Source organism: Myotis nattereri (genome assembly GCF_964212035.1).
Source record: "Myotis nattereri genome assembly, chromosome: X".
NCBI classification, from domain to species: domain Eukaryota; kingdom Metazoa; phylum Chordata; class Mammalia; order Chiroptera; family Vespertilionidae; genus Myotis; species Myotis nattereri.
In genome coordinates this window covers 141,373,411-141,396,106 of record NC_138078.1, presented here as the reverse complement: position 1 = coordinate 141,396,106, position 22,696 = coordinate 141,373,411, and the positions used below count along the sequence as shown (strand labels likewise).

The window sequence follows — 22,696 nt, the reverse complement described above, 5'->3', positions numbered from 1 at the left end:
TTGCCTCTCCACTTTGCTTAGCACCTTCCCACATGGCCTGCCTGCTCTGCAGCCTTCTCTCCCCTCTAGTCCTGGAGGCAGGCCCTGCTCTCGATAGGAACAGGATGTACATCCCCCCCTCTGGCCTAGTCCCCAAGGCCCAAGTTCATTTCTCAGGTCAGGGGGTTTCTGGTCTGGCTCAGAGTCCAGAGCCAGAGAGGGCTTGGAGAGGGTGGAGATGCAGCTTTTAGTCTGTGGGTGCCAGTTTCCCCAACTGCGCATGGGATACTTGGCTGCACTGGGCCTCAATTTCCCCTTCTGCACAGGGCGTCCATGCTGTCCCGAAGCCCTGACTGGTAGTCAAAGCCTCTTTGTGAAGAGGCCTTGGGACCTTTGGTGTCAAGAAAAGGGCCAGAGCAACCCAGCATTTTGGATAACGGGAGGGGCACAAGGCACCCAGGCTGCCCTGAGTTGAAAGGGGAAAGGAATTTGCCTTCTTGTGGATGGGCGGCCTCCTGGGATGGGCGGTCAGGTAAAACCCAAGGCCGAGGGATGGGATGGTTCCTGCTCTGTGCCGAGGGTCACATCCTACTTACGCGTGGCTTCCTCCTGAGATTTCCCTCCCGGCTTCCCACATTTGCTTGCCATCTGCCTAGCAAATTAGGCCCTTCTCCAGGGTGCGGGATGGCTTGGAGGCCATTCTCCTCCAGGCTCCTGGCCCCCTGGGAACACATGCTGGGAAGCGGAGGCCCCGAGAGATGAGCTGGCACCCAGAGAGAGCCTCTGCCCCATCGAGAACCCCACCCCTGCTGAGCATCAGTGACCTTGGACATGGTACTCTGGTTCTCTGCGCCTCAGTTTCCTCATCTGTAAAATGGGGATGATAGCACATCCGTCCCACACGGCGATTTTAAGGGTTAAATGAGCGATGTGTGTGAAAGTGTCCCTGTGTGTAAAAGAGTCCCTGACATGTCGTAAGCGCCGTCCATGAATTTACTCAATAAAATGGGGCAGCTGACTCTGACATGGGGGTGGGGGCAGGGGATATAGAGAAAAGCTGTCCCTGCCACTGATGGTGAGATTCCGCCTTCCTCCCCCAGTGTAGACTGTTCTCTCTGCTCCTCCACAAAGGGTTAAGCTCTGTCCCACCCCTTCCTCATCCTTTAAGGAGAATGGTCCTTTACAGGTAAGCTGTGGTTGCCTTGGAGACCTCAGCCTTGTAGGGGCTGAGGGTGTACTCTGGTGGGGGTGTCCTTTGGGAGGGGCGAGACAGGGGGGCACAGAAGAGGAAACAGCCGTTCTTTAAGACTTCCAGGCCCCCAGGAACCTGCGGGGGCTCCCACCCGTCAGCCTCCTTTATATATTATCTAAATAACCCATTAGGCTGCAGTAAGCTTTCCTCTAGGCTTCCCCCATCTCTGCCAGCGGAGGGAGCTGGGCTCCATCTCCATGGAAACCCGCCAGCCACAGCCTGGGGGGGAGGGCGAGAAGGAGACTTAAAGGAACACAGTGCATGGGATGTAGGTGACACCCGTATCCTCATGTACGTGCCGACAGGCTCCAAGGCCCCCTCCAGTCCTGTTGAGGTGACAACCCAGGCATGCATGTCACCACACAGGCCCCCCAGACCTACAAATATGCAGGCGTGGTACCCACACTTTGACCGTCTCACACACCTGGGGCACTGAGCCCCCAGCCCTGCCCCCGTTCAGGTCTGCCAGGTCATAGGGCACTGCCGTTCTCAACAGACACTGGGCTGGAGGACTTTTGTGTTACTTATCCCTTGGGCAGGTGCATTTCCATCAGATGGGAGGGGCAGAGAGGACCAGGCATGCAGGGCACCCTTAAAGGTTCTGGCGGGGGGCAAGCCACCCCAGGGCTCAGCCTGGCTCCGTGTCCTCTCAAGTCTCCCCCAGCCAGTGGGCAGAGGCCAGAGGAAAGCAGTTCCAGAGGCCCCATGGGGCCAGGGTATGGCCAGGGGCCGGGCCCCTCCCTGCAGGCTCCAGTGGGCCTTGACCTTGCCAACCTCATCCACTTCAGTTCCTGCCACACCCTTTCCCTCTGCCTGCCTGTGAGAGGTGCGTGAGGCCCCAGGGGAGGATGGGTTCCCAGCTGGACCCACTGGGGAGCAGCCTGCCTTTGTTGTGCCCTCCCCCAGCACAGTGATGGGTTCATGCAGTGGGTGCACATCCGGGTGTACACACGAACACTCACTGTTGTGCCTGTGGACTCCTGGGCACCCCCCCTCCCCCCAGCCAGGTGGCTACTCATTCTGGCTTAGCCGCAATCTCGGAAGAATCCACTGTGGTCCTCCGGGTGCTTCTTCCTCCCCCTCTTCAGGGGGCCCACCTGCTCCCTGAGGGCCGACCGCCAGTGGCTCATTCATCTCGTCTTACTACCACACCCTTGCTCCAGTGTCACAAGTGGCCGGGACCTGCTGCTCTGTCTGTTGTCGTTGTGGGCTTTGTTTGTCTCTGATGCTGGCTCACAGCTTCTCTGCTCCACCCTGCCCATCAGTCCGGCCTGACATCCAAGCCCCAAAAGGCCCCTCCTCTGACTCAGGTTCATCTCCTCTCCTCCTTCCCCGCCCCTTGCCTGGTGCATCCCCCAGGGTCCAGGACTTGGACCACTAGGCCTGTTCTCTCTCTCTCTCTCTCTCTCTCTCTCTCTCTCTCTCTCTCTCTCTCTTTCACACACACACACACACACACACACACACACACACACACACCCCTCTCACTCCTTGCTGGCCACTCTTTGTACTCCTTTCCCCTCTCCTCTTCCTTTCCCTGCTGCCTGGGTCTCTATTTCTCCATTTCTTCATCTTGGAAACCGGGGTGGTCCAGCATCTGTCTTTGTCTTCCATTCCCTCCCCCAGCCCCACATCTCAGCCTCTCCAGCTCCCTCCTGCCTCTTTCTCGCCCTGTCTGTCACCCTTCAGTCTTCCCCAGTCTGCCCCACCTTCACAGACATGGCCTTGGCTCCATCTGTACACCAGCTTGTGGAATACTCCCCCCCTCCCCTACCCCTGGAGGTGCTGATGGGGGGTGGGGGGCCCGCTGAGCTGACAACCTGAGCTGCTTGCTCTGTAATTGCCAGAGGAATGGTGAGAGATCAGAGACCCAGCAGCAGTGGGAGGAGAGGAGGCAGAGCTGCCAGCTGTCAGGGAGCCTCAACCTGGCTCCTGCCTGGCTCTGAGCGCCTGGGAAGGTGGCGAGTTGGTTGGCAAATACCAGGAGACTAAAAGGGGTTGGGTGTGAGACTGTGGGGCATGACAGGGATTTGGGGGGGGGATGGAATTTCCCCTGTGTATACGCCTGGGGTGTATATGTCACACCCATTGTGGGAGCCTAGATTTGGAGGACAAATGGAGGGGCTGGCATGATGGGGAATGTCATTCCAGCAAATGGAGCACTTGGGCCACTGAGTGCAGGAAGGTCCTTCTTTGATTGTTTTTTCTCGCTTCTCCCTTCCCTCCCCCTCCTAAGACCAGAGCGCTCAGAGCTCCCAAGGCTGCTGTTTGATCGCCTGCCCTCTGATCTGAGTCTCCTACTGCTTCCTACAGGCCTTGAAGTTGAGGCCTGGGGCCCACCCTGCTTGCACTGGTTTTCTTGGGGAAGGAGGGGGTGGATCAGGTCTGCTCTTGCTCCTCCCTTCTGGGCCCCAGCTCAGCTCTTGCAAGTTGGGAATTGGCTGTGTGTTTGCCATTTCCTCTCCAAGTCATTCCCTTGGCCTTCAGCCCATCCACATTGACCCACTCTGGTGCTTCTCCCCCTCCCGCTCCCCCTGCAGCATTGGGTGGGGGAGTCTGAGAGCACCAAGCTGACTGCTATTCACCGCCCTCTATTTTCCCTGCCCATTCCCCAAAGTCTGTTGCATTTGTTACTCTTCGTGGGTCACCTTACACAAAACCAATTTGTGGCTCCTGGTAGCCTCCTGACAAAGTCTAGATATCTTAGCACAGCATTCCAGGCCTCCCCACCTACCCCTCTGGCATCCTGGATGAAGCTTGGTCTCACCCTTGGTAAGGTCCTAACTGGCACAAGGAGGGTACCCAATATGAGTTTGGCGAGGCATCCAGAATTCAGACTCCAGTCTCCAACCTCTCAGCCACCCAGCGTCCTGCTCTCGCCCGCTTGCGCTTCCATCACTTGCCTCTCTCGCACCTTTTCCTGTTTGGAGTCAAAGTGGTCTGTCTTCTTGGGAGTCTGTTTCCTCTTAAGAAGCTGGGCCTGCCAGGCACTGAAGAGGTGTCAGAAGCACTGTCCCAGAGCTTTCCCTGACCCCTGACCTGACCCTGGCTTGGAGCATCTGGAAGTGGGGAGGCCACAGTCTCCTCTATTGCCCCCTGGGGGCCTGAGGGACAGCGGAGAGGTGCTTTCCTCCTCCCCTCCCTCCCTCCTGTCACTTCCTGAGGTCAGGCTTTCTTCCCCCTTTGTTCATTTCCCTCAACCTATTCTGTGCAATGCAGCTTCTTTGGGCCCCTTTCCTTCCTTCCCTGTTTCCACTTTCCAAGCCCCCCAGGCCGGAACAGCATTCAGTGATCAGTAGGCTCTGAAACCCATACCAATGAGACTGCAACGAGTTCTTCTCTACATATGTGTGCACCCATGCTTGTGTGTGCACACAAAAATAGCAGACATGAGAATATATCCCCCACAGACACAGACACACAAGAAAACAAGCACATGCTCCTGAGTGCAGCCCCCTCCCAGAAAAAAGACAAATGTTCTGTATGCACACACACAGCCACATAAATACTGATGTGCACATTTGGCTACATGCAGATCCACACCCACACTCATGCCCAGGGGCACCTGCTTGCTGGCACATGAAGTCATACATGATAACAACATGCACAGAGCAGCCTGTGGCATGCCCAGGGGAGCTGATTGGGGCAACAAGTTGGTGATGGAGAGGCAGTTAATGGGAAAGGCAAATAGGAGCGGGGAGGGGGCCTGAGGAGCAGGGAATGAAAAGCAACCTGGAGGCCCAGCCAGTGCTTGGTCTCTTCGAAGTTGGGGGCTGGGGGAGGAAGGGATGGGGGAAGTCGACCAGCAGCGGGCGGGGCTAGGGGCGGGGCCAAGATCCCTGGCTCGCCCAGATGTTTGTAACTAACAACCATCCGTTTTCTCTTCTCTCCTCCCCCACCTTTCCTTCCATCCTCCCCTCTCCCAGTGACCCCACCCCCAGTTCCCGCCCCGAGCCGTCCACTAGCCCTCTTCCCCACCAGGCCGAGCCTGAGCCGAGTCCGGCGGCTGTGCCGTGCCGCCGGCGCCGCCTGGAAGATGGCCGTGGCGCTGCGGTACTTGTGGCCTCTCCTCCTTTGCAGCCCCTGCCTGTTCATCCAGATCCCTGATGAATGTGAGTAGCTAGAGAGAGCCTTGGCGCCTCCCTTCACCACCACGCTTGACTCCTCTTTATTTTCTAATTCCTCACCTTCTCCCAGTTCCGGACCCTTACCCTTTACCCCCTCATCCCTCCTTTCTTGGGCATGGAATGGGCAGGAGGTACTCAGGACGTTGGGTACCTTTGGAGAGAACAGAATGGAAGGCACAGGGTGTGTCAGCACCATGGACAGGGAGCAGAGGCGCGGGCGGGTCTGGGGAAATTTCAGCACCACGGACAGAGGGTTCGGCGCTGGGCCTCCTCTGTGCCATCCCTGGATCCACCCCACCTCTCCACGTCCCCCTCCCCCAGGGGTGTGGCAGGCAGGTGGGAAAATGGGGCTCAACTAGCTTGTGCAAAGGCCTGGATTCAAATCTTGACCCCACTTCTAATTTGGGGATTCTCATCTTGGAACCATGTAGCCCTATGAACTTAGACAGGAAAAGACACCTTGTAAAGGCCCAGCAGGCTTCTGGTGCTAACGATTTAATGCATAGTTATTTGGTGGGTCTGGGAGGTGGGGCTGCTGGAACATTACATTTGTGGGGGATCACAGGTAGGGGCGGGGGTGTTTGGGATTGGAACTAGAGGGTTGTGACTGAACATGAGTATTTTTGTGTGCCTGTGAGTTGGACAGGCTGTATATTTGTATGTGTGGATGTGCGTGACTATGATTGACTAAGTGTGGTTCTTGAGTGTGATTCCTGAGTGTGGTTTTGATTTCCTATATGGGTAAGTTTGTGAGTCACCAGAACTGTTATTTATTGGTCAGGTATGTGAAGGTCTGTACGTATTTGCCTGTTAACATTTGATTGTAGTGAATCATGTGTGTGTGTGAGTGGGGCTGCATGTGAGTACCTGTTTGTGTGTGAGGGGGTATGTTACTGTGATGATCTTTTCTCCTGAGTGTGAGCAGGAGTTGTAAACACTGCTGTAAGTGGCTGTTGGGCTTTAGTGAAGGGCATTTCACAGGGTAGCATTTGTGTATCTTGAGCCTGCTCCTTCCATAGCTCCAATCCCTTTGCCCTTTACTTTGCCACCTTTGTCTCTGAACCTGGACCTGCGGGAGGCCAGTGTCCCTGAGAGATGAGCTGGGAGCTAAGAGTGAGAAAGAGTGGCCATGCCAGGAATGGGGCAGGGGCCAAAGGGGGTGGGCTTAGAAGGCACCTGGCATTAGGGAGCAGCAAGGGTTTAGAGGAGGTGGAGAGGGGCTGACAGAACAAAGATTGGGGATGCCCCCTTAGATACACACATGGAGGTCCATGCAGTCACACCTGTGCAGACTCCCCCAGCTACAGATGCACATGGACTCACACATGGGCAGACACAGACAAGCCACCTGAACCCAGCCAGGCACAGAGATACAGAAGAGGCAGAGACCCCGAGAGGACACATAAGAGGCACACAGACTTGCATACATGTGCACACACACAAAAATGAGGGGTTTAGACACAAAGGAACAGTCATCCACACAGACACAGAGGCAGGCATACAACACAAAATTGTGCACTGAAGGCAAGCATGTACACACACGGCCTCCAGATGTACTCCGGCAAGACACACCCCTATACAGATATACTGGTGGACACAAACATACTGCAGTACACCCCAGGGCATCCACATGTGCTGGTCTCACACTTTTGCACATTTACACACATACTCATCCTCCTTCCTTCTCCATCTCCTCTCAGTGGCTTTTCAGGCCTTACCCTGTGTATCTGCCCACCCTACTACCACATGGGCTGGGCCATCTGGCCAGGTGCATCTGTGTGTGGAGAGGCAAGGAGAATTTGGAGAAAGGCAGGAGCAAGGAAAGAGAAGTAGGCCAAAGACCATGGCAGGTCCGAGGCTGCCCTGGCCATTGGTCTGCACTTGGTATTAACCTCGATACAATATGGCCTCCAGCTGAAGCTTTCCCCACCCAGTCCATTTTCCCTATCCTGTTGTCCCTGTCATTGTCTGTTGCTCTTGGGCTGCCTGCACTTGCCCCTCCCCAGCTCAGGGCTCTCTGCAGTGTCCCCAGGGAGCCCCCTCCTCTCTCCTGGGGACCCTCACGCTGAGGTCTTCTGCAGACACAAAGCTTTCAGAAGCAGCCAACTGCTCCCTTCCCCGCCCTGCCTGCCCTCTCTCTCTCTTTCTCCTCCTTCTTCACAGCCACCCTGGCCAGTGCTGGGCTGAGTCCTGCAGCTGGGCAGCGACTCTGGCCTCGGCCTCAGGGAGCTTGGTGGCAGACTGGCAGGAAGGAAGGGGAGAAAACGAGGGCTATGTCAGCCCTGCAGGCGATGGAAACTCAGATGGAAACTGCAGGGCCTTTGGGAGGGCTTCGCAGGGAGGGGGAAGCTGGGCTCTGAAGGCTGGGCCTGGGTAATTGAAAACACTGAGCCCTGCTAATTGGATTAGGAGGGAAGTGGGCTGGAGCAGGGGAGGGTGCATTGGCCCTGGGCTGTCTGTCTCCCAGACTCCCAAGGCATCCTGGGTGGGGTGGGAGTCAGTTCTGCAGGCCCTGTCAGGCAGATGCAAGCATCCATCCAAAGGGCATTCCTTTTAAAGGCACGGATTTCTCTCCCCCTGCCCTCTGGCATTGAGGCCTGGGCATCGCCCCACCCCTAAAGCAGTGATCTGGGCTCTGTCCTGTCCTGGGTCTTGACCTGCCACAGCTCCAGCCCAGGATGTGCCTCCTCCGTCATGTTACGCTGCCTCTCCCACCCTCCCCTTGCCCAGGGGGTCTGCCCATGCTTATTTCTCCCCATGCCATCGAGCCCCCTGCTGGGACTGTGTGTCAGCATTTCTCTCCGCTTTCTCCCTTGCTGCCTGGATTTCTCAGATGAAGGACAACACGGTAAGTTGGGGAAGGGTGAGAGTGTTTGCCAGAAGGCCAGGGAGAGAGGGAAAGAGGGGTGCCAGCTTGTCCCCCTCTCCTTCCTCCTCTCCCTGTGTGCCATGTGCCCTGTGCTGGTTACTGTCTTTTATATATATTTTTTCCTTTTCTTTTCTTTTCTTTTTTTTCAATTTTCAGAGAGGAAGAGAGAGGGATAGAGAGATAGGAACAGTGACGAGAGAGATAAACATCAATCGGCTGCCTCCTGCACGCCCCCCACTGGGGATGGAGGCCGCAACCTGGTCATGTGCCCTGACCAGGAATCAAACCATGACCTCCTGGTTCATAGGTTGATACTCAACCACTGAGCCACGCCGGCCAGGCTGGTTGCTGTCTTTTCTGGCCCTTGGGTTCTTGTCCCACTGACTCAGGCTGGAGGCCCACCTCAGCCTCTCCCTCTCCCTGTCTCTCACCGGTGTCGGCTGTCTTTGTTCTGTCACTGCCCTGGCCTGGCTTTTCTCCATCACTCTTGCCGTTTTTTTTCTGGTGCTCTGTTCTCTGTGATCCTCTCTCTCCCTGTGAGGGGTTTTCCCTTCTTGGTTTCTGTGTCCTTGGTTTTGTTCTGTCTGTTTCTTCCACTCTCTCTGGCTTCATCTCTCTCTTTGGGGCGTCTTACTTTGTAACCTTTGTTGCTGTTTTCTCTCTGTTCTGTCTCTTTCTACATTTGTTCTGTGCCCCTTTCTCTTTTTTCATGTCCCACAAGCCTATGGCCAAGCTATTTGGTCTCTCTAGCCTGTCCTAACTCTTCCCCCGCCCCCATGGCCCTGGGGCCTCTAGGGGCTCCAGACCCTGCCTCTCTCATGATGGGATGGGGGTTGAGGCCATGATGTCATCCTTACCACCACTCTCCCCATCCTGTCCCCAGTGATGGAGCCACCTGTCATCACAGAGCAGTCTCCACGGCGCCTGGTTGTCTTCCCCACAGACGAGATCAGCCTGAAGTGTGAGGCCAGTGGCAAACCCGAAGTGCTGTGAGTGACCTTCACCCTCTAAGCCCTGTTGTTGACCATTGACCTCAACTTCTGATTTTTTTAAAAAAAATATATTTCTATTGATTTCAGAGATGGAGAGAGAGAATGGTGAGAGAATCATTGATTGGCTGCCTCCTGCACGCCCCACCCCACATTGGGGATGAAGCCCACAACGCGGGCATGTGTCCCGACCTGGAATTGAACTGTGACCTCCTGGTTCACAGGTCGATGCTCAACCACTGAGCCATGCTGGCCGGGCTGACTTCAACTTCGAGTCCTCAGGCCTCCCAACTTCTGAACCCCAAAGCCCCAGATCTCCCGCATCACCCTTGGGCCTGGCCTTATCCCAGCCTATCCCAGGGGCCCCTGGTTGCTACTGCCCTTGCCTCCAGCTCCTGACACAGGTTCCAGGGCCTCGGTCCCCTGAGCCCTTTTCTGTCCACAGGTTCCGCTGGACCCGGGATGGCATCCACTTCAAACCCAACGAGGAACTGGATGTGACGGTGAAACAGGCACCCCACTCGGGCTCCTTCACCATCGCTGGCAACAACAGCAACTTTGCCCAGAGGTTCCAGGGCACCTATCGTTGCTTCGCCAGCAATGACCTGGGCACCGCCATGTCCCACGAGATCCAGCTCATGGCTGAGGGTGCGAGGCACTGCAGGGACAGGGCAAAGGCCTGGGACACACGACAGGGTCCCTGACCAAGTCTCAGGGACCTTTTGTGGGAGCTTGTTGGCTTGTTGGCTGGGTGGGTGGAGGGTTCATGCTCTGCCTGCATTGTCCCTCCCTCTGCCTGCCCTGTCTGTCTGAGTCATTGCCTGGGCTTGAGCTTCTGTCCCCTCTCCATGTCTGCAGTTCCATTTGTTTCTCCACCACTCTTGGGTCATCTCTTTCACTTCCCTCACCCCTGTCTCCTTCCCTCTGCTTCCCCTCCTCCCTCTCCCCTGCTCCTTCTCCCCACCTCCAACCTGGCCTCTCTGGCTCTGCCTTTATCTGTGTCGCCCTTTCCCTGGGGTTTTCCCTCTGCATTCCGTCCTCCCTGAGCTTTCTGCCTCCCAAGCTGGCTTCTCCTCTCTCTGCCCCTCCGGTTACCTTGGGAACCGTTGCCATGGTTTCTGTGTCAGGATGATGGAAGGGTCTGTGATTCCCGCATCCCTCCACAGCTCCCCTCCCCCACTGCTGCACCTCAGGCTCCCCCCACCCATCCTTGTCCTGTCCTGGGGGTGGGAACTGAGAATTGTGGAGGGTTAACCCTTTACAGCCATCTGGCCAGCCCATCCTCTCCTGCATGGAGTGCCGGTCTCAGCCCTGAGCCCAGAAAGGACCCAAAGTCTCTGCCTCCTTTTATATGACCTTGCTCATGGTCTGGCCCTCTCACACCCTCAGCTATCCCTCCGCCTTTCCCCCACCCTGACCTGCCTTGACCAGGAGAAGAGTGGGGACCCATCGTGCCAGCCTCTCTGTCCCTTCTAGGTGCTCCCAAGTGGCCAAAGGAGACAGTGAAACCTGTCGAGGTAGAGGAAGGGGAGTCGGTGATTCTGCCTTGCCACCCTCCACCCAGTGCAGAGCCTCTACGGATCTACTGGATGAACAGCAGTGGGTGCCCACAAGGGGCCGCCGCCTGGGGTGGGTGTGCCAGTGGTCACGTCTTCCTGGACGGAGGTCCTGACCTCTGCCTCCTCAACCCCCACCCCCGCAGAGATCATGCACATCAAACAGGATGAGAGGGTGACAATGGGTCAGAATGGCAACCTCTACTTCGCCAACGTGCTCACCTCGGACAACCACTCAGACTACATCTGCCATGCCCACTTCCCTGGCACTCGGACAATCATTCAGAAGGAACCCATTGACCTCCGGGTCAAAGCCAGTGAGTCCCAAAGGCTCTGACATGCCCACACTCCTCTGTGATCCTCAGGCCTGGCCCGTTTGCTAGATCGGAAGACCTCAATCTTCCTCGAGGACAGCTTGGCTCCACCTCAACCCTCCCCAGACCCCTTCCTGGGTGGCAAGAGCAGAGATGGGGTCTCCCTTCAGCACAGAATGAAACAGATCCCGGGGGCTCATCCCGGTGTCCAGAGTCACCCACTCCCTTGCTCCTTCCTCACAGCCAACAGCATGATCGACCGGAAGCCGCGCCTGCTCTTCCCTACCAACGCCAGCAGCCACCTGGTGGCCTTGCAGGGGCAGCCACTGGTCCTGGAGTGCATCGCCGAGGGCTTGTGAGTCTAGGAGCCCGGGGTGGGGTTGGGCAGGGTCTCTGCTGAGGGGTGGGGCTCAGCAGCCCTGTCCTCTCTCCCCTCCACTCTCCTCCTTGGCCTCCCTGCACTGTGCCCTGGGCAGCCCCACGCCCACCATCAAGTGGCTGCGTCCAAGCGGCCCCATGCCAGCCGACCGAGTCACCTACCAGAACCACAACAAGACTCTGCACCTGCTGAACGTGGGCGAGGAGGACGATGGCGAGTACCGTTGCCTGGCTGAGAACTCCCTAGGCAGTGACCGGCACGCCTACTATGTCACCGTGGAAGGTATGGTGCCTCTGCCAGGCTTAACCCCTGCCCGGTTGCAAGGCTCCCAAGAATGGGGCTCCATTGAGGTAGCTCAGTTGGTTAGAGTATCGTCCTGTTATGCCAAGGTTGCGGGTTCGATCCCTAGTCAGTACACATACAAGAATCAACAATGAATGCATAAAATAGGTAGAACAACATCTCTCTCTCTCTCTCTCTCTCTCTCTCTCTCTCTCTCTCTCTCTCAAATCAATTTCAAAAAGGAAGAATAAGAAAATTTTGAAGGAAAAATAAAGAATGACCTCTGGGGACCAAAGTTTGTGATGTCACTGTCACGGAGGCGGGGGTGGAGGGGAGGCAGGGGGTGAGCTGGCTGAGGCTGCGGGCTCAGGGCGGCTCTCCCCTTCCCCGCAGCTGCCCCATACTGGCTGCATAAGCCCCAGAGCCGTTTGTATGGGCCAGGGGAGACTGCCCGCCTGGACTGCCAAGTGCAGGGTAGGCCCGAACCAGAGGTCACCTGGAGAATCAATGGCATCCCCGTGGAGGGTGAGAGCATGGGGAGCCCTGGGGGATGGGGGAGGAAGAGGAGGGACGGGAGGGGACTCAGCGTGGCTCACTGCCCTGCCCTGGCCTGTGGACCCACCTGTCACACGCACAGAGCTGCCAGCCAAGGACCAGAAGTACCGAATCCAGCATGGAGCCCTCATCCTGAGCAATGTGCAGCCCAGCGACACGATGGTGACCCAGTGCGAGGCCCGCAACCGGCACGGGCTCCTGCTGGCCAATGCCTACATCTATGTTGTCCGTGAGTGCCAGCAAGCTAGGCCCCCTCCCCTCCCCTCTGTGCCTCATAACCGCCAGTCTGTCCTTGTAGCCCACCAGGCTGACAGCCAGCAGCTGGTTTGTGTACCACCGCTGCCTTCCTTCTCTTGGGGCCCTTCAGCCCATCTCTCGCTTATCCTCACAACAGCAGGGCAGGGAGACGGAGGAAGGGCAGATGAGGAAGCAGCCTCAGAGAGTGTTCTGGCTCATCCCATGTCACCCTGGCCAGGACATGCCCAAGGCCAGCATGGTGGCTCCTCTCCTGGAGCCTCAGGGAAGATGGGGGCTAGGGCAGGAAGGGGTGGACTGTCAGTGGGGCCTCGAATGATTGGTAAAACTTGGGCGGCTGGGATAGGGAGACACATCTAAGGCCGAGAGAGGCTCAGCCTGGCAGGGGCCTGAGTTGGACACAGGGAAGCCTGATGGGTAGAGCTCCCCTGCGGAGCCCTGAATCTGCCCCCACCCCCACCCCCGCACTGTCTCCCAGAGCTGCCGGCCAAGATCCTGACCCCAGACAATGAGACCTACTTGGCAGTCGAGGGCAGCACTGCCTACCTTCTGTGCAAGGTCTTTGGAGCCCCTGTGCCCAGCGTCCAGTGGTAAGTGCTCCCACTCAGCAGGGGTGGTCTGAGCCATCTTCTGGCTTAGGGAGCCAAGGAGGGCAGGGAGCGCATGGCTGGGGTCTGAGCCAGGTCCCCCACTCCCGGCTTGTGCCAGGCTGGACAAAGAAGGAAAGACGGTGCTACAAGACGAGCGCTTCTTCCCCTACACCAACGGGACCCTGGGTATTCGAGACCTCCAGGCCAACGACACAGGACACTATTTCTGCCAGGCTGCCAATGACCAAAACAATGTAACCATCGTGGCGAACCTGCAGGTCAAAGGTCAGGTGACCCCCCTCCCCATGTGATTAGCACCTCCAGGAGGGATGGTCAGGGTCTCTGGAGAACACCAGAGTGACCCTCCCTTCCCATCATTGCCCTCAGATGCCACTCGGATCACACAGGGGCCCCAGAGCACAATCAAGAAGAAAGGCTCAAGGGTGACATTCACCTGCCAGGCCACCTTTGACCCCTCCTTGCAGCAGAGCATCACCTGGCGTAGAGATGGTCGCAGCCTCCAGGAGCCTGGGGACAGTGACAAGTGCGGGCCCAGTGGAAGGGGGCAGTGTGGGAAAAGCAGAATGTCCAGACCTGGCCTCATCCAGGGGGGGAGCACCCCTACTTTGAGGGAGAAGGTTCTGGCAGGAGGGGGGAGGAAGAGAGCAGAGCACAGATGGTGGAGAGAGGGGTGGGTCCATTGGGAGCATAAGGACAGGCATCCCTCCCTCACCTTCCCAGGTACTTCATAGAGGACGGGCACCTGGTCATCCACAGCCTGGACTACAGCGACCAGGGCAACTACAGCTGCGTGGCCAGCACGAAGCTGGATGTGGTGGAAAGCAGGGCGGAGCTCCAGGTGGTGGGTGAGTCCTGGGGGGGAGGGTTCAGCAGGCTCGTGGCCTGGAGGCCTGGGGGGCACCAGGCCTTGGAGCACAGGGGCCCAGGTTCACATGGCAGGGCCCTTTTGAGCTGGGGGTCTGATCTTTGGGCTCGAGCATGGGCCGGAAAACCCACCCTCCGTGGCCCTCAGGGAGCCCCGGGCCAGTGCCACAGCTGGAGCTGTCCGATCGTCACCTGCTGAAGCAAAGCCAGGTGCGCCTGTCCTGGAGCCCCGCTGACGACCACAACGCCCCCATTGAGAGTAAGAGGCCTGAGCATGATGCCACTCACCCCCGCCCCCACTGCCACCCCCGCTAGCCCTCCCTCCTCCCGGGTACCTGGCTCCATGACTGCACCTCACTGGGGCTCAGGGTTCCTCATGCAAGTCCCAGAATGCCAGTGGCCTTGGGCACTCCCTCCCTCGGCCCAAGCCAGACTTGGACCCTCATTACCCGTCCCCATGCCACACGCTGATAACTCCACTGCGATTCACTCCTTTTTGCAGAGTATGACATTGAATTTGAAGACAAGGAGATGGCTCCTGAGAAATGGTACAGTCTGGGCAAGGTGCCTGGAAACCAGACCTCCACCACCCTCAAGTTGTCACCCTATGTCCACTACACCTTTAGAGTTACCGCCATCAACAAATATGGCCCTGGGGAGCCCAGCCCGGCCTCTGAGACTGTGGTCACACCCGAGGCAGGTGAGCCACTTGGGAGGGGTCTCAGATGCAGGGTCCCCAGGCTCTGCAAGCAGGGCCCACAGAGGGGATTGTACCCAAATCCTCTGCTTTCTGGTTTTCAGAGGGAGCTGGGGGGTGGGGTTCCCTCGGGGGCTAATGGCCAGAATGGGCCATTCCTTCCTTGGTCCTCTGACCTTCTCTGCCTTGGCAGGACCCCACAGCATTGATGTCTTTTTTAAAGCTTTTTTAAAAACTATGTCGTATTGATTTCAGAGAGAGGAAGGGAGAGGGAGAGAGAGAGATAGAAACATCAATGATGAAAGAGAATCATTGATTGGCTGCCTCCTACATGACCCACACTGGGGATTGAGCTTGCAACCTGGGCATGTGCCCTGACAGGGAATCGAACTGTGACTTCCTGGTTCTTGGGTCGATGCTCAACCCCTGAGCCATGTCAGCTGGGCCCCAGCATTGATGTATTAACAACACATTACTTTCCAGCCCCAGAGAAGAACCCTGTGGACGTGAAGGGGGAAGGGAACGAGACCAACAATATGGTCATCACTTGGAAGGTGAGGGGGCCTGGGCTGAGCTCGCCCCGGGACATCATGCCAGGACCCACATGTTTGCCGATCCCCTGGCTGTGCTAAGGACCAGAGGATGACGGGATGTGAGGCTGGGTCACAGGTGAGGGTGTGTCACAGGAGGGGACTGCTCTTGGCTGACCAGCTCCTGTTCTGCTCGCCCCTTACAGCCACTCAGGTGGATGGACTGGAACGCCCCCCAGGTTCAGTACCGTGTCCAGTGGCGCCCTCAGGGGACGCGAGGGGCCTGGCAGGAACAGATCGTGAGCGACCCCTTCTTGGTGGTGTCCAACACCTCCACCTTTGTGCCCTATGAGATCAAGGTCCAGACGATCAACAGCCAGGGCAAGGGCCCCGAGCCCCAGGTCACCATTGGCTACTCTGGGGAAGACTGTGAGTAGCGGGTGTGGAGCCCGCGTGTGCCTTCACAGCCCACTCCCTCCCAGCCCCTACCTCTCAATAGCGCATTTCATAGGAGTAAGAATATTCTGTTGTCTTACGTAACCAAAGTGCCATTGCGAAAGTCCAGAGATTTACCATCAACACAATACATTTCTCTAGTTGGCAGTCAATATTCCAATTGTACTGGTCAGTGCTGTCTTTCCCCCTGCCCAGGGTTCAGTCCAGGGTCTAGTCCAGAGTCCACTCCAGGATCCAGTCCAGGGTCCAGTCCAGGGTCTAGTCAAGATCCAGTCCAGGGTCCAGTTCAGGATCCAGTCCAGGGTCCAGTCCAGGATCCAGTCCAGGGTCTAGTCAAGATCCAGTCCAGGGTCCAGTTCAGGATCCAGTCCAGGGTCCAGTCCAGGATCCAGTCCAGGGTCTAGTCAAGATCCAGTCCAGGGTCCAGTTCAGGATCCAGTCCAGGGTCCAGTCAGCATCAAGTCCAGGTCCAGTTAGGATCCAGTCCAGGGTCCAGTCAGGATCCAGTCCAGGATGCAGTCCAGGATCCCATACGGGGTCCTGCTGCTTTCCTTCCCTTGAATTGAAACATGAGATACTCGCTTTGATCATCCCCTCAAGATCTTCTCTGGTTACTCCTCCCTGTAGTTACTGTTTTCAACTAATAAACAGTCTGCAGAGAGAGAGAGAGACAGACCCTGAGGCCATGTAAATGCCCTGTTGCCCCTCAACTGCCTGCCCCCCATAGAGCTTCCAAATCTATCCCACCCCCCACCCCGAGGGAGGATTCTGGACTGGCCTCAGGATGCCACAGGCCCTCATCCACATTACTGGCTGCTTCCAGATCCCCAGGCAAAACCTAAGCTGGAAGACATCAAAATTCTCAACGCGAGCACCGTGCTGGTCAAGTGGTGGCCTGTGGATCCAGCCCAGGTCAAGGGCCACCTCCGCGGATACAATGTAAGGGGCTGAGGTGTGGGAGGTGGGGCGATCCCCGGGGTGAGGGGTGAGGCCACCAAGAGTGAGAGAAGATTGGAGGCGGGCCCCTGCCACCTGCCAGCTGCTCTTCTGGAAGTCCTTGGGTTGTGAGGAAAGGGTCCCCGTTGAGGGCAGTGGGTAGTATGTTACCCGGGGGTCACTGTGGGATCTCCTGTCCACCTACAGTTGACGTACCAGTGGATGGGCAGTCAGAGGAGGCACAGCAAGAGGCACATCCATGAGACCCACGTGGTGGTGCCCGCCAACACCACCAGCACCGTCCTGGAGGGCCTGCGGCCCTACAGCTCCTATCACCTGGAGTTGCGGGCTTTTAACAGCCGGGGCTTGGGGCCCCCCAGCGAGACAACCTTCAGCACCCCAGAGGGAGGTGAGGTTTGCACTCCGTGCCCCGGTCCCGGCCCCTCCTTGCTGTCCCAGGGCGAGCCTGGGCGAGAACCTGCTACTCATCTCTGTGCCCTGCAGTGCCCGGCCCCCCGGAGGCATTGCACCTGGAGTGCCAGTCCAACACCAGCCTCCTGCTGCACTGGCAGCCTCCGTTCAGCCACAACGGCGTGCTCACTGGCTACGTGCTGTCCTGCCTGCCACGTATGGATGTCGGGGGCTCAGAGCCTCAGCCCAGCCTGAGCGGGAGCCGGAGGGGAACTGGGGTGCGGGTAGAGCTGTCTGCCAGGGCTCACTCCCCTCCCTGCCTGTCCTTGCAGTGGGTGACGGGGGCGAGGAGCAATTGTCCTTCAACCTCTCGGACCCCGAGCTGCGGGTGTACAACCTGACCAACCTTAACCCGCACCTGCAGTACCGCTTCCAGCTGCAGGCCACCACGAAGCAGGGCCCTGGCGAGGCCATTACGCGGGAAGGAGGCACCAGGACCTTAACTGGTAAGGTGGAGCGCTGAGGAGGCCCCGTCAGGCAGCCAGGCCCAGGAGGGCGGACCTTGAGCTGCCTCGAGGTCCCACACCCTCTTCTTGCTCCCCAGGGGTCGCAGATTTTGGCAACATCTCGACCACAGTCGGCGAGAATTACAGCGTGGTCTCCTGGTTCCCCAAGGAGGGCCAGTGCAACTTCGGGTTCCAGATATTGTTCAAACCCCTGGGTGGTGAGCACGCATGAGGCCTCTGGGGGGAGAAGGAACTCTGGGCCCAGAGGGGCTGGGGATGGTGTGGAGCAAGGTGCTGCCCGGGACTCCCACTCATCCCTGCTGCCCTCTCGCTCCTACAGATGAGAAAATGGATGCTATCCCGCCGCAGTATGTCAACTACAACCAGAGGTCCTACACACAGTGGGACTTGCAGCCGGGTACTAACTACCAGATCCGACTGCTCAAGGAGACGGTGCTCTTGCAGGAAACAACTGTGAAGACCAACGGCACTGGTGAGGCCCCAGGGAGCTCGGGGCACCACGCAGTTAGCTACCCTCTGTCCCCAGCTCAGCCACCACCACCTTAGGCCTCATGGCTCCTCTCTCCTCCCAGAATCTGGGTGCCCCTTGACCCATGACGGAGAAGTCCAGGCCCCTGAAACAGCCCATTTTAGTATCCTTCTGTTTTAACTGTTTCTAAGGCAGTCATTTTCTCAGAAGGTTTTCCTCCTTGCCCCCTGCTCTCCAGAGGGTCCCCCCTCTCGCGTCAATTACATGCACCCCTCGTCTGGCTGGTGTGGCTCAGTGGTTGAGCGTCGACCTATGAAGCAGGAGGTCACGGTTCGATTCCCGGTCAGGGCACATGCCCTGGTTGTGGGCTCGATCCCACGTAGGAGGCATACAGGAGGCAGCCGATCAATGATTCTCTCTCATCATTGATTTTGATGTGTCTATCCCTCTCTCCCTTCCTTTCTGAAATCAATAAATTACAGGCTAGGAGCTGTAGGGCCCTCAGCCCCCACCTGGTCCTCTGGTGTCTGTGGGCCAGGCCTGCTGCTGCCCCTACCCATTCCTTGAGGGCAGAGGGGTTGTGACAATAGTGAGGCCGCACACAAGGCCATGAACCTGGGGGCATTGGCTTGGGCTGCCGGGCTGCAGCGCCTGGGGCTCTGTCTCACCTGGGACCGGGCCCTCCCCCTCAGGCCGAGTGAGACTCCCTCCCCCCGGCTTTACCACTGAGGGCTGGTTCATCGGTTTTGTCAGCGCCATCATCCTCTTGCTCCTCATCTTGCTCATCCTCTGCTTTATCAAGCGCAGCAAGGGTGGCAAGTACTCAGGTAACCCTGACCCTGGGCCACCCTGTGTCCCTTTCACAAGTCCCCCTGGGTCCCTGAGCCCCTGGCAGGACAGCATGGGCATGTTGGGGGGCAGGCAGGGGCCCAGAGCAAAGGCAGCCATGTGGGGTGACGGGTACACCCTTAAAAGTTTCCTGGCTCCTGAGAGCTGCTGAGACAGTGCTGGGGGCGCTCAGAGCACAGAGAGGGGGCCTGGCCTGTGACTCCCGCCTGGGGGTGGGGTCCATTGTCCAGGGAGAGGCTGGGGCTGGAGAAGCAGTCAGCTCCAATCTGTGTCTTCAGTAAAAGACAAAGAGGACACCCAGGTGGACTCTGAGGCCCGGCCGATGAAGGACGAGACCTTTGGCGAGTACAGGTGAGCTGGGGTGGGAGCACTGCCGGCCAGCTGCCCAGCACCGCCCTCGCTTTTGTATCTGACACTGTCTCTCTCTCTTCTCTGTGCTGCTGGGTGACATCAGGTCCCTGGAGAGGTAAGGCAGGGGTGGTGGGAAGATACTACCAGACCCTGATGGCAGGGACCCCCCCCCTCCCCCCCCCGTGGACAGTATGTGCTGAGAAGAGCCAGGGGCCTGTCTGACCTGGCAGCTCCCGGCTTCGGGGACAAGCCAACCCCTCCAGCTCCTCTTCCACACACACACACAGCTTCCAGGCCTGGCCGTCACCTTCCCAGCTCCCTCCCTCTGGGCTGTGCAAGGGCTGACAGCTGCCTAGGGGTCTGGCTCATCTACAGACAAGGAGCCAGGCCCCATGAGCCCCCAGGCTAAACGCATCTGCCAGGATTCCGGGTATCTCACGCCTAGCCCTCACGGATGTATGTCAAGGATGCGAACCTCCATACGAACCTGTCCCCATTGTATTCAGAGCAAATGGAAAGCAGACAGAGCCTGGGCCCCTCCTGGGCAGCCTCCCACTCCCCCCCTCCCCCACTACCTTCTGCCCCTGCAGCGACAACGAGGAGAAGGCCTTCAGCAGCCAGCCATCCCTCAATGGAGACATCAAGCCCCTGGGCAGTGATGACAGCCTGGCTGACTATGGGGGCAGCGTGGATGTCCAGTTCAACGAGGACGGCTCCTTCATTGGCCAGTACAGCGGCAAGAAGGAGAAGGAGGCAGCAGGAGGCAATGACAGCTCGGGGGCTGCCTCCCCCATCAACCCCACAGGGACCCTGGAGTAGTGGGGTCCAGCCCGGCGAGGCAGGTGGGGTGCAGCCCAGGGCCGGGCCGCAGGGGAGTCGGAGGCCAAGACTCCCGGCCCGATGCCCGTTCTGGGTCCCTGACCTCTGGACCGAGGCCCCTCCCTGTCTCCACCAGGCCTCGCCCCACTCTCTGGCCCTGAGCCTGTGGGAGGCTTGAGTTGGGAGCACGAGAGAGTTCACTGCCTGACCCCCTTTTGATTACCCGCACCCCACTTTATTGCCAAAACCCAGCTGCACTCCTTGCTGGACACACACTGCTTTGTTCCAGCTCGGGGGGCCGGCTGATCACTCGCACGTCAGGAGCCTTCAGGTGCTGCCTCGCCAGCCTTGGGCAGACGGAGGCTGAGCTGGCCCGGGAGGGGAAGCGGGGACGGTCCCGGAGGGGTCTCCCAGATGCTGCCTGGTGGGACCTCCTCAGGACCACGATTGACACTCATCCCCAGCCACTCCTTGGCCAGCTTGGCTGGGACTGAGGATGGAATTCGGTGTCCCCACCATCTGCTCCCTTTTCTTTGCCATCTCTGCTCCAACCAGGGTGGGGGCTAGGTAAACTGGCTCTGGGTGCAGAGGAGGCCATCAGGGGGGCCCAGAGTCCCCACGCGCCAGTATCACCCTCCTCCCGCCGCCCACCCCACCCTGTGGCTGGCTTTCAGGAGCTCCATTACACACGCTGCCTTCAGTACCCACCAGACAACATCCAAGTGGCCTCCATCACTGCCAGGGTGCGGGGCGGGTACAGCTCCTCCCCACTCCCCGTGGCCCCTGCCTCTCCCAGCCGCTACCACACTCTAGGACCCCTTAGCAGCCCCGCACCCCCAGTCTGAACACTTCCCCCCCTCGGCCTTTCCCTCTGCCCACCTTGGGAATGTAAATACACCGTGACTTTGAAAATTCCTAGCCTTGCCCTTTCCCCATATGCCACTAGTGTGTAGGCAGATGTCTGAGTCTCTAGGTGGTTTCTAGGTTTTCTAGCAATTAGCTTTGATCCCATCCCAGGAAAAATTCAAACAGCCAACAAACAGGAAAGATGGGTTCTCCCAGCTCTGCTGTGCTCCTGCCGGCAGCCCCATCTCCCTGTCTGCCTTTGCTTGGTCTGTTGATAAGCCCAGTACAAAAAAGTCTATATATATATGTATATAAATATCAGAATTATAACAGGCAAATAAAAACCTGGAAACGAAGAGGAACTGTTGTTATTTTGCCGAGCACAACTTCCCTCCAACCCCTCAGTGCCTGCGGTAGGCCAGTCCTACCTCCCCTTCCAGGCCTGGCTGCCTGCCTGCCCCTCTTGCCCCTGGTGGGCCTTGGAGGCAGCTGTGGGCTACCCCCACCATTGGACCCCTCATTCTTGCAGCGGGGCAGGGGAGGGAGCAGAGCGGGGCCAGGTCTCAGGAGCCTCTTCCTTGTCTAATGAGTGCCCGCCCTTGGTGCCCAGCCCTTGAAACCAGTACACACTTGATTTATTTATTTTATATGCTTTTATTGATTTCATTTTTTAAAATCCTCACCCAAGGATATTTTTCCATTGATTTTTTAAGAGAGAATGGAAGAGAGAGGGAATGACAGAGAGAAACATCTATGGGAGAGACACATTGATTTGTTGCCTCCTGACCGAGCCCTGACCAGGGTCCCGGCAGGGGAGGAGCCCGCAACCTAGGTACATGCCCTTGACCGGAATCGAACCTGGGACCTTTCAGTCTGCAGGCTGATGCTCTATCCACCGAGCCAAACCAGTTTCGGCTAGGGTGATTACATTTATTGAAAGTATATTTCTATTGATTTCAGAGAGGGAGAGAGAGTCAGAAACATCAATGATGAGAGAGGATCGATGGTTGGCTGCCTCCTGCAAGTTCCCCACTGGGGATCAAGCCCACAACCCTGGGCATGTGCCCTGACCTCCTGGTTCATCGGTCCACGCTCAACAACTAAGTCACCCCAGCCAGGCGAAACCAGTACATGCTTTAAATGAATGACCACATGTAAACCTCACGCGGCCCCACAGCGACAAACACTGTCTTGGGAACTTGTGAGTCTGTTTGTTCCATGGCTTTCCCAGATGAGGGCCCCACACCGTTCCCCACCCCTGGCCTCCTCAGGCCTTTGCTTCATCTTTAACCTAGTGAGCAGAAAGCTTCAGAGGATCATTTCCCCACCATGAAATCTGTCCCTGAAGCCCTACCCCAAACACTCCGCCCTCTCCTGGCCCCCATGGGTGAAGCCCAGTCCACTGAGGTCAGCCCCCAACCCCAGGCACCAGGTCCCGCCCCTGTGGCCCACTCAAGAATTGTTCTGTTGTGTCTTCTGTTTCTTTTTTAAAATATATTTTTATTGATTTCAGAGAAGGGAGAGGGAAAGAGAGAGAAACATCAAAGATGAGAGAGAATCATTGATTGGCTGCCTCCTGCACGCCCCCTACTGGGGACCGAGCCCACAACCCAGGCATGTGCCCTTGACCAGAATCGAACCCGAGACCCTTCAGTCCCCAGGCCGACGCTCTATCCACTGAGCCAAACCGGCTAGGGCCCTTCTCTTTCCTACACCTCTCATTTTCGGTACCTGCTGGTCAGTCCCGTAATGTGCCGTAATAGCTTCTATCAC

At 57.8% G+C, this 22,696-nt stretch overlaps 1 protein-coding gene across 1 annotated transcript; it reads left to right on the top strand.

Annotated features, from left to right (window-relative positions):
* Positions 1 to 5,267: 5,267 nt before the first annotated feature.
* L1CAM (L1 cell adhesion molecule) lies at positions 5,268 to 21,273 on the top strand (the record flags this gene model as incomplete). The annotated part of the gene is made up of 27 exons (XM_081081977.1): positions 5,268 to 5,343; positions 8,192 to 8,206; positions 9,111 to 9,216; positions 9,662 to 9,864; positions 10,693 to 10,815; positions 10,919 to 11,089; positions 11,330 to 11,441; positions 11,563 to 11,747; positions 12,141 to 12,272; positions 12,385 to 12,531; positions 13,036 to 13,147; positions 13,266 to 13,432; positions 13,535 to 13,691; positions 13,889 to 14,013; positions 14,181 to 14,291; positions 14,535 to 14,732; positions 15,213 to 15,283; positions 15,466 to 15,688; positions 16,539 to 16,654; positions 16,859 to 17,060; positions 17,156 to 17,278; positions 17,395 to 17,568; positions 17,667 to 17,786; positions 17,909 to 18,061; positions 18,751 to 18,885; positions 19,186 to 19,258; positions 19,849 to 21,273. The coding sequence occupies 27 exons, from the start codon at positions 5,268 to 5,270 to the stop codon at positions 20,075 to 20,077; spliced, it is 3,759 nt and encodes a 1,252-aa protein (XP_080938103.1). The 3' UTR covers positions 20,078 to 21,273.
* Positions 21,274 to 22,696: the final 1,423 nt, after the last annotated feature.